Source organism: Medicago sativa, chromosome 3, assembly GCF_051527215.1.
Source record: "Medicago sativa cultivar Bolivia chromosome 3, Bolivia_mono, whole genome shotgun sequence".
Taxonomy (NCBI): domain Eukaryota; kingdom Viridiplantae; phylum Streptophyta; class Magnoliopsida; order Fabales; family Fabaceae; genus Medicago; species Medicago sativa.
Genome location: NC_140751.1, coordinates 89,404,405 through 89,416,215, shown reverse-complemented (window position 1 = coordinate 89,416,215; position 11,811 = coordinate 89,404,405). Strand labels below are relative to the sequence as shown.

At 35.6% G+C, this 11,811-nt stretch overlaps 2 protein-coding genes across 2 annotated transcripts; one reads left to right on the top strand and one right to left on the bottom strand.

The window, feature by feature from the left end:
- Positions 1-4,231: 4,231 nt before the first annotated feature.
- LOC146941669 (putative pectinesterase/pectinesterase inhibitor 51) lies at positions 4,232-6,689 on the top strand. Its single transcript, XM_085755488.1, has 2 exons — positions 4,232-5,344; positions 5,649-6,689. Exons 1-2 carry the CDS (start codon positions 4,354-4,356, stop codon positions 6,356-6,358), a joined length of 1,701 nt encoding a protein of 566 aa, XP_085611614.1. The 5' UTR covers positions 4,232-4,353; the 3' UTR covers positions 6,359-6,689.
- A 497-nt stretch (positions 6,690-7,186) lies between these two features.
- LOC146941668 (UDP-glucuronate:xylan alpha-glucuronosyltransferase 1-like) lies at positions 7,187-11,563 on the bottom strand. The gene is made up of 5 exons (XM_085755487.1): positions 11,432-11,563; positions 11,203-11,316; positions 9,651-9,857; positions 8,887-9,497; positions 7,187-8,458 (listed from the first exon to the last, which is right to left on the bottom strand). Exons 2-5 carry the CDS (start codon positions 11,265-11,267, stop codon positions 7,428-7,430), a joined length of 1,914 nt encoding a protein of 637 aa, XP_085611613.1. The 5' UTR covers positions 11,268-11,316; positions 11,432-11,563; the 3' UTR covers positions 7,187-7,427.
- Between the last annotated feature and the right edge of the window lie 248 nt (positions 11,564-11,811).

Genomic DNA, 11,811 nt, shown 5'->3' with positions numbered 1-11,811 from the left:
TTTTCCCAACTTGAAAATTTCATTTAAAATCAGAGTATTTAATTCATAAACGGAATGTCACATACTACTTTTAAGTCATAAAATAGATATTAATAAATATCCTTCCAGGTTCAACATCATAAAAGTATGAAAATACGCAGCGAAAATAGTTCAACATGAACAAAGTCTTGGCACGCAGGCCTTATCAGAAAATCTCATAATTTGATTCAATACTTATTCGTAAAAAGTTCATAAAGACACGTAAGGAATAGATAAGAAAGCAAGCCCCATCCCGTTACGTATCAGAGCACCTAGACACAAGTGAGGAGTCCTCTCACGAACACTTCTAATCTTTAATACCTGCACATTACCCACGGTCGAGACAACATATACGCAGAAGGGGTGAGATTTCACAGTCAACAAATTAAGCATATAATTCATCAAAATGCATTTAACAACGTAAGACATCTCTAACATATTAAACATTTATCACTTAGCATCTTAACAAATCATAATTAATTATTATCATCATATATCATCATTAGTTCGTAAACAAATATCATTCTTAATTCATAAGCAAAATCATCTTTAAATCATAACCAAGTATCATCATATATTTAACAACTCAAGACATCATAACATCAGCATTAATATTCATTTAGTGTCATATTATTATCATCATCAATCATAAACAACATCATCATCAAACATCATCATCAAAACATAATCAAACATCATCATCAAACATCATCATCAAAACATAAACAACTATCATCATCAAAACATAATCAAAACATAAACAACTATCATCATCAAACATCATCATCAAAACATAAACAACTATCATCATCAAAACATAATCAAAGCATAAACAACCATCATCATCAAATCGTTAGATCCTCATTAAATATAAGTTACGACGACTCTGCAATGCAACAACAACTTCAACAACAACTTAGACAACTTCGACAACAACTTAGACAACTTCGCAACAACTTAGACAACTTCAACATGCATGTGGTACCACCAGGGCATTAAGCCCCCTTCGCTAAGGTCATAATTGGACCTGTCGGGCATTAAGCCCCCATCGCTAAGGTCATAAAGGACCTGTCAGGCATTAAGCCCCCATCGCTGACTATGCAACAACACAACTCTAAATGCAACTTGAACAACAACATGAACATCTTATACAATTCCATTAAAATGGACAACTTCTTAAAGACTCCAACAAATTGGACGACATCTCAAGTAGACTCATGCAACATAATCAATTAACAGCAACATGATAACTCAGGAATAGCATAATAATGAACATCAATCAATAGGCAACAACGTCATAAACATCGCACATAAGTCACATAATAATCATATAGCATTAGCACACTAATCGTCTCATTAATCATCATAATTCAATAGTAATAGTAACATAGCAGCACATAATTAGCATCATAAAATAGCAATATCATTCAATGAGAAACAACATTATAAGCATCTTTATAAATCACATATTAATCATATATTATTATCATTCATCATCTTCTACTAACATAAAATCATCTTAGCTTAAGCTCTCTGAATACTTTATAATCTCATGAACAACTTTCATCCCTATCCCAAGGTCATCTCAAGACTACATGTGCGAAAGGATCGCAAGGAAACTAATCAAGGCAACTAAGCATCACTTACTCGCAAGGTGGGTTACACTATGGCAAGGAACTACTCCTATAACCCTTAATTAAATCCCTCTCATTAAGCTTATTGATTTGGGGCCTTACTGTACATCTTAGGAACCCTTTAGAGGCATAAAAATGGGTCAAATATAGTTTAAGTCAACACTGCATCGTGGCACGTTGAGGTACCATCGTGGCACGTTTGGACAACCTAAAAATGGTTTCGGTTCTGGAAAAATCGTGGCACGTTGGGCTTCCATCGTGGCACGTTCATAGTTCGACAGACAACTTCAGATTTTCTACCTTTCACGTTTTCGGCCGTAAAACTCAAACTGTTGATCCGTTTTCGATGCCGTTTTCGCCTACGCGCTCCTGACACTAAGCTCTATCATATTCTACAGAAAAATTCAAGTTTAAACCACTCAAAAAAATCGTTTTCCAAAACCTCACAACCCTAATTCTTAAACTCACCGACATCTCATCTAATCACATAGTTTTAGCTTCAAAATTACTTCTGATAATCATTATGGGGATTATCTAAGGTCTAATTACAGTCTCTTCATCAATCTAACAACCTTTCATCAATTAATCCTCAAACTCCCTCAAACCCTAATTCATCAATTCTCACAAAACTCAACCTAATCATGCTAAATCCATTTTTCAGAATCATACTCTTAATAATATTGAAAGTTAGTCTCACCCTTACCTGGTTATAGATGAAAATCGATGGCCTCCCTCTTGTTCTCCTCTTTTCTGACTTTTCTCCCTTTTTCTCCAAAAACGTACGTTCTGCCTAAAAACTTTTCTCAACCTAACTCCTTCTATTTATAACCTCACTCTAATTTCTCTTTACACCTCTAAAAATACTCTTTTCACACCACAGCCCAAATTCTAATATTTTTATTTTATTTTTCATATCTTATTTTATTTAATAATAAAATAAGTCATAACAACATAACAACTTCACCACAACAAAATACTCCACATAATTCAGTTATAAATCATATAACCCACTCAACTTCATGAATCATAAAATTCACACATATCAATCATGAAAATCACGTAAATCATATATATAAATATATTTTTAAATAATCGAATAATTAAGACGGGCGTTACACATGACAACTCACAAGTTCTCCCAATCACACATCCACACATGTTACCATCTCATACCACATTCCTTTGACTTCGAACTTTCATGATCAATAAAATTCAAACCAACTCTAAAAACCTTATACATCAAACTCGAGTATATAATAAATTGACATAAAAAAGTGAATTTTTATTAAATGAATATCATTCTTTTCAAAAATACCAAAAGAAAGGGCCCATAAAATGGAAAAGGAGATGAAATCATGAAGAAAATTGCTTTTCTGACATTTAAAACTTCATAATATCACATGTAAATGACGTTTTTACCCCTATCGGCAGTTAACTACCGCTGGATTGATCCGGCGGTAGTTAACTACCGTTCCAAGTATACAGCACACAAAAAATTGCTCCAGCGGTAGTTAACTACCGTGGAGCATGTATATAGCAAATTTTTCTAATATTTGGATAACAGAATACAAGAACTATGATTACCATTGTTCATATCCATAGGCATGTTGATTTGATCAATTCTAGTAACGATCTATTGTGTTTACATGCTTCTAATTGTCACACTCCATTTCGATCTCTTTATTACATTTGCAATCCTTTATGGTTATTGTTCAATTATTTTAACAAGAATTATTAAAACCTATTTCTTCTTCTTCTTCTTCTTCTTCTTCTTCTTCTTCTTCTTCTTCTTCTTCTTCTTCAATTCCAGCCATTCCTCCTTCAACTTCATCATCACTCGCAAGGCTTGCTGATATCACCACAACAATCACAACAGAAGGAGGAGATGGACCCATTGAAATCCCATATGATTCAATTCCTTCTCTTCTCTCCTCCAACAGTACAATATTTGGCCCAAAAAAATCGATATACATCCAATTGAAAAAGAATTTGTGGAAAAGAATATGGGCTATGTTATTTGTGATTCAATTGGAAACACATCCAATTGTGGTTTCTCTGTATTTTGATTTTGTATGCATAAAGTTTTTGCTGTGGATATTGAATTGAAAGAGTTTCGGTTTGGAGAAAAATGAAGAAAAAACATGGAATGAAAAAAATGAGAAAGTTGTGAGGAGGATGAATTAAGTGGTAGTTAACTACCGCTGGCACCAGCGGCAGTTAATTGCCAGCGGTTTTTCAAATGGTGGTTAACTACCGTTGAGGGGTAAAAACGTCATTTACTTGTGTCAAAAGGAAGTATTCATTGTAAAAAAAAAAAAAAAAACAATTTTCAATTATGAATTGATCACACAGTTATGCCGACACTATATAAAACACTCCATGTGGCCACATTTGACTATCATCATTTTCACTTTTCACTTCACACAAACGGACGAAGACGAGATAGATAGATGTAAGCCTAAATCGGATCCGCAAAGTGAAAAGACCCATCTTCCTTGTCATTACTTGCTTCACGCGCGAAATGCTTCAATTTTTACCGGTACGATCAACAAACACCCTAATCTTAGAAGAAGCAGTTCATTAGTAACTAAACTAACCAAAACTCCCAACAAATAGTTGAATCAGAGATTAAAATTCACCTTCTCTTACAGCAAACAATAAACAATAAGTTCTGAATTCCTACAATTAATCTAAACCTACCATGATCCACAAAAAACCCATAAAACACCATTTCTCGATCATAAGATCCACCCTCATCATCCTTCTCTCCATGGCAACCATCCCATTCCTCTTCTTCCTCTTCCTCACCCTACCCCACTCCCACTCTCACTCCTCCCCAAACCTCAACCTCATCAACCAAGCATGCAAATCCACCCGCTTCCCCCACCAATGCCAAACCTCCCTCTATTCCCACCCCCACCCAACAAACCCCACCCCCCTTCAAATCATCCACTCCGCCATCTCACTCTCCTATCAAAACCTCAAAACTGCAGAATCATTACTCAACTCCATCCTCCACGCTTCCGTGCACAACCACACGCGCACCACCCTCGCTAAAAGCTGTCTCCAGGTTTTCAAATACTCCTACCACCGTACCTCTCTCACCCTCGAAGCTCTCTCACGTGGTAAAACCAAAGACGCACGTGCTTTCATGAGTGCTGCTTTGGCTTATCAGTATAACTGCTGGTCTGGTCTCAAATACGCTAACGATACTGAATTAGTCTTCAAAACCATGTCGTTTCTTGAATCTCTCACCAACCTATCCAGCAATGCGCTTAGCATGATTCTCTCCTACGATCTCTTTGGTAATGACACTGATTCGTGGCGGCCGCCGAGAACAGAACGGGATGGTTTTTGGGAGGATTCTGGGTCGGGTGTGTTTGGGTCTGGACCGTCTGTACCGGTGGATCTTACACCAAATGTTAGAGTGTGTAAAGAGGCTTACACGGACGCGGGCAGTGGGTGTTATAAGACAGTGCAGGAAGCTGTGGATGCTTCGCTTGATGATTTGCCAGTTGGAGAGAGATTTGTGATACATATAAAGGAAGGGGTTTATGAAGAGAGGGTTAGGGTTCCGTTAAGGAAGAGGAATGTTGTGTTTTTGGGTGATGGCATTGGTAAAACTGTTATTACTGGCTCTGCTAATGTTGGACTACAGGAAGGGATGACAACCTATAACTCTGCCACTGTAGGTAAGATTACTTACGCGACACTTAAGAAAGATCGTGTCATTTGGTGTTTGTGTCGGTGCTTCGTATATAATTATCATAGAATAGAAGCATACATGTGAAATTCCTTAATCAAAAGATTACTTAAAATACATAATTTGATGTAGCATTGATATATTCTTAATGAGTTGTTTAAAGGTGCTTCATAGAAAATAACAGAGAACCATATGTGTGAAATTCCTTGATAGAGAGAGATTTTTACTTAAAATACATATATTTGATGCAGCGTTGTTATATTCTTAATGAGTTGGTTGATTAATCTTTGCAGGGGTTGTTGGGGATGGATTCATGGCAAAGGATCTTACTATTCAAAACACAGCAGGTGCGAATGCTCACCAAGCAGTAGCATTCAGATCAGACAGTGATCTTTCTGTTATTGAGAATTGTGAATTAATAGGCAATCAAGATACTCTCTATGCTCATTCCTTGCGGCAGTTTTATAAGTCTTGCCGGATTATAGGCAATGTGGACTTTATTTTTGGAAACTCGGCTTCATTCTTCCAAGACTGTGAAATACTAGTCCAGCCGAGGCAAGCAAGGCCAAGGAAAGGGGAGAACAATGCCATTACTGCACATGGTAGGACAGATCCTGCTCAGTCAACAGGTTTCGTTTTCCACAACTGCTTGGTTAATGGCACCAAGAAATATATGGAATTGTTTAATGACAATCCTAAAGTACACAAGAACTATCTCGGAAGGCCATGGAAGGAGTATTCTAGAACAGTTTTTATTAACTCGTTCTTGGCAGCCATAATCACACCAAAGGGTTGGTTGCCATGGAGTGGAGATTTTGGACTGAGAACGCTCTACTATGGGGAATTTGACAACTCTGGACCTGGTTCTAATTTAACTAAGAGAGTGTCTTGGAGTAGCCAGGTTCCTGTTGAACATGTGTCCACATATTCGGTACAGGGTTTCATTCAAGGTGATGATTGGGTTCATCGTATCGGTTATTCGCTCTACGATGGATGGGATTAAGTGATGGTAGAGCTATGATTACGAATATGAGGCATCAGTAAATGGGGAATTTTGCATATTGTTTTCCACATCTGCTATGCAAACTGTTGATATAACGATGATTTCAAAAAAGCCATGGGGGAGAAAGGAGTTCCAATGCATCAGTTTTCCTGGTAGATACTCTTCTTGGTTGATCCTACTCTGTCCCTGCATATTCTTTTTGTATGATGTGATGGCTGTGGTATAGAATAATGATCTGATCTTGTAAAATTAGTAAATTTAATTACAAAGCTTTTTCCATCTACAATGTAACTAGACAACAAGGATATGGAAGGAAACTCCATTATGGCGACGTTCTAATCTCAGTTTCTTTTCAAATTATAGAACTGTAGCAAGGACAATATCAATGTTTTATCCATGATTCCAGTCTCTGGTGAGAGGAATTATATCATAGCCATTTCCTTTAAAAAAAGAAATCGAGTCGAAGTTGAAGTTTTTTTTTTTTTTTTTGCTGCATTTGCATTCAAATTTTAAGCCAAATCCAAAAACCTTTATAGTTTCATTTCATTCGTCCAAACCAAGTGACTTGATTAAATTAAATTGATGAATAAAATCGTTGGTAATGGTTTGAACATTACTCTACCTGGTACCTATCTACGTAGTTGTCCTCTCTTAATTTATTAGTGTTGTCCTTGATTTTCTTGCCTCACAACTTCTGAATTTCAAAACACTAGTGACATTTGTTTCAAGTATGTTTTATGCTTCTGAATTGTGTCTCTGTCCCGTTTATGATTGTTGCACATTTGCATATATTACATTGTTTCTCTTTTGTACCCAAACACCAGAGAGCATACAATATTGATTCATTTAGGGAAATCCCTCAAAAATTGAATTGTGCTGGAATCTGCTTCCACATTATCAGAGTAAAAAAGTTGCAGAACAGACCATTTTTAAGAATAAAAAATGTGTACACGGAATGTTTTTTCCTTTATCCCTTTTTTCTTATGCCGATCCCATCTCTAATGGGATAAAAATTTGTTTGCTGTGAAACTTATAATAGGCAAGTAAAGTAGAAAATGAATTTGACAGCTCATAAAGCAGAAAGAGGTGACATGGTAACAGTGGGAGGTGTTGGAGTAAAGGACTCATCATCTGTCCAGTTACTCTCTCCCCAATGTCGCAACATGCTTTTCCAGTCACAAAGATTATCTATACACTTCTTCAAGCGTCGATCCTTAACTTTGATTCGCCAGTGCCCGTCTGTGTAGTTTGCTATTTCCGCTTGGCTCCGATCCCACTCCAACTGTGCCTTCTGCTTTGACTGCAACAGGCAAAACTGTTGTAAAAGCTTAGGCATTGCATCATGCACCTTCCACCACTTTGCATGTGCTACATCACTTGCAAACTCGTGAAATATATCAGCATTCCAGTTACAATCATAGTCCCTGAAGCATAACCATGGCTTCAAACCTAAATAGTGAAGCACATAGAGAATTGGTGGCTCAGCACCAAACAACATGGTTTTCATTTGCTTCTTCTCTTCCTCATCACCAACCCAAAAATGCTTCAAGAAGTTCATATGTCTTGGTATCCTGTGCCACCATGTAAATATTTCATTCAAATACCCTTGGTCCCCTCCATTGTAGGACTCAATCTCATTTATATGATCCATCAGGAGCTGAAATGTGCAGTTTGATGGCTCAACCACCATGACACCCGAGTTAAAAAGAGTGGCATCGTTACCGGTAGCAGTGATTTCCGGCATCCCAAATAGAAAATCTATGTTCCTGAGTATGAGTAAATCTGCATCAATGAATATTATCTTGTCATAATCTGTAAGCTGCCACAACCTGAATTTGCTGTAATTCCATTCATTGTAAGCATCTTTTTCAGCTTTGGGGTTTCTGATTCTCTTTATTGTTCTAACCTTCCACCCTGCTGCTTCCAAACCGCTTCTGTGATATCCACTGATTGTCTCATCAACAAGTATTACTAGGTCTCTAGTTGATCCTGACATTCGGATGCTTTGTGCTGCAGCTATGGCTCCACAAACATAAACATGAGCTGAATGCAGAATTGTTGCATAGGCTTCTCTTGGAGCATTTCCATTGTAAACCAGTTCTGCATTTGAATTCATTCCGTCAATTTTGCGACAAGAAAAATTTAATGAGAAAAACATGATGGTATAGTAATACATGCAAACACAATATTCACATTGAAAAGATTAAACTTTATTTCTCATGGTCATGGATGAGATCAGAGAATGTAATATGTTTAAGCAGGAAATAAAAGAGGCATTAATTTTCTTGGTTCTTATCTTAAACCTTCATTTCTGTTAAAAAAAAAAAATTACTGTGCAATAACATTACAGAAGTGTATATGTTAAAAGTGTCATTGTTGGTGAAACACAAACACTTATAACTATCTTCTAAAGTCACTGGTTGAGAGAACTTGTGTTCAACACAGGTATATAACAGGAAAAGTTTACCATGAAATTGACACTTGTTAGATTAAGAAGTTGACGCGTGGTGCAATTGAGTATAACATACCTCTGCCTCTCATAGGAAGTGCAAGTTCACATGATCCAACTGGAAGCTGAACCTTTTCTCTCAAAACACTCAAGTTTGGTCTGTATAACCATACATTTCCTTCACGTCCAACTAGTTCTTTGCAGGTAAACAGATTCGGTATTGGAAAACAGTTGGTAATGAAGAGCACATAAATGGGGTAATTGCCTTTGAATGAGGTAGCAAGGCCAGCAGCTGCAAGCTGCAGGTGCAAACGAGCAACATCTCGAGACCAATTAGCTCCATTCTTACAAGGTAGCTTAACAGCAATGAGATTGAGTCTTGTACCAGGAGATCCGAGACTTGGTAGAGAAGGGCAAACAGGAACTTCAGTTTCTTCTTCCTCATCAATCCATTCTGGATATAGAGACTCCCATGTCACACTGTTTGCAGCATGCTCTAGATGTAGAGCAACATGTGTGGCATCATGAAATTTATGCTTCCAGTTAGAAATCTCAGTGTTGTTGAAATTTAGAAGTCCAATGCCTTGAAATTCATTTTTTTCTTTCAGTTTCTCTGTGATTTTCATTATATCACCCCAATCAGTATCTACATTTGATATGTACCGAGGATCTGAGCCACCCCATATCCACCTGTTCACAAAATTGCAAAGATACTTGAATATTGCACCCCTATGCTAAGAAGAGAACAGGCACTAAAATAGTGGTGATCTTTTCTTATTATTTAGTATGATTTTACATTTGATGATGTGAAATTACATTTTATGGTTTTGACCAAAAACATACCTTGCGCTAGAGCCTGTTAAATGGGTGGTATTGTAAATCTCTGGGGAGTAGAGGAACATTACAAAAGTGGCGGAAATGGTTATCAATAGGATAAGTTTTAAGAAAGAAAACTTGCATCTTAAGTTTCTATCTTGGATAGATAAGTGGAAAGGCTTCTCTACATCTTTCACTTTACTTCTTGACACCTTTCTCTTGTATAAATCTTCACTGTACCTCGTTATTAATGAAACAAATTTTAGTATGCATAATAAGCTAAAAAAAAAAATTCACCAAACAATTGGATTTGCAGATATATCAGTTTATAAGCCTAAATGCATGTCACTTGTCTTTAATATTGTAATTTATGTCCTTACATTCTGGTCTCATAGCATACACATGATGATTAAAATGTCTAATTCAAAATACTTCAAATTCAAATATATATTTTGTAAATTAATATAGTTGGTCCCTACAAATGCTGCTTATCTACGTGACTAACTGTTGATGCAGACTTGATAACGCTGTCAAAACTATAAATCGCTGATTATATGTATTTATTTACGTACAAGCTATAAATAATTGAGAGTGATATATTGATATGAACCAAGTATCTTGCTAAGCTTCCTTCGAATGTAAACAAGAAATATATTGATATAAAAATGTCGTTGTCATTTATAAAAGACAGGAAGGGTATATGATACGGATCACAATTGGGACTGTATGCAGGTCCCCTCATGTGGTTTGATAATGATTCAACAACATTACGAAATGTATACTTCAAATCCTATTAGGTGCATGAGTGTATTTCTATGAAAATTAAAAGTTAATTTTAAAAAAAATGCAAAATGTATGTGTTAGATAGCTATAAGGTGAAACGTAAGATTTTTTTTATGAACAAGGTGAAATGTAAGATACAAGTAGTTAATTACCAAGTTGCACCTTTTTAATATTGAATACTGATATATTGTTTGATAACTTTTTACCAGATACATTTTTTTACAAAACTCATTATTGGAACAAAAGTTTTATATCATATCAATAATTTATGTAAGTTTTTATACGGATGGTAGATCTAAAATCATTTAATATGTTTTAAATATATATCAAGATTAATGCCATATACACTTTTATTAAACAATGATAAAAAACTTCAGAGGACACTTATTTTATATTCTATGACCAGTAATTACATGGTAAAAGATTGTAAGAACGTTTAATACGTTGAGGCGTAAACATGTGATTTTTCACTTATCAACCATATGTGTGAGTTTCGCATTTAGACTCTTTAGAAATAAAAAATAAATTATAAAAAGTTTAGTGATTTATCCATCATCTATGAAACTTGATTTAAGAGATAGTAAAGTTTGATCAAAAAAAAAAAAAAAAAGAGATAGTAAAGCTGCTGACTTCTCCTTGTGATAATTAGTCCTAAAAACAAATGACTATTGGAAAGAACTGTTAAAGTTAACGAGTAAACAAAACTCTTTGCTTATAGAACCTGATTTTATGATGATTATCATAAAAGAAAGAAAAGGTGATGCAGAACTATGAAGAAGAAAATTAAGGAACTCACATGGATGAAGGCAAACGATGTCTAGCTTCAACAGAACGAGGAGAAGTTCCCATTGTTCCTCTCATATTCAGCTAACTATCTACAGAGCCATGCAATGCAAAATCTCATCAATCTCTGCACATACCATCAACAACCAAGTTTAATAAATGCATTGATACAAAGAAACAAAATGAAATGGTTCAATCAAATATAAAACACAACACTATATGGATAATGGAAAACAATATACATATTGAGGTGTACGTGGTGCTCCAACATGTGCAACAAAATTCTCAAAGTAAAAACGTGGTTTCAATGTAATTGTTGTTGTGAAGCACAGATAGAAACAAGAAAGAGGAATGTGAAGAATGTGATGTAGGAAAGAAACACTAATCAATTGATAGCATTGTTGGGGCGTTTGAGTCACAATATAGACAGAGTGACCAAGTAACTTCCTTCACAATTTTTTTCATTATAATTTTTTGGGTAGTCACCTACTTTGCCTTATCTCTCATATTTTATTTTATTATTTTTTAATTCTCATTTTTGTTTGCTTGTTCAATTACCATTTCATATTTATGCAGATGTATTATAAGCTATTAATTTTTAGTTGACAAGCCACTATAATAC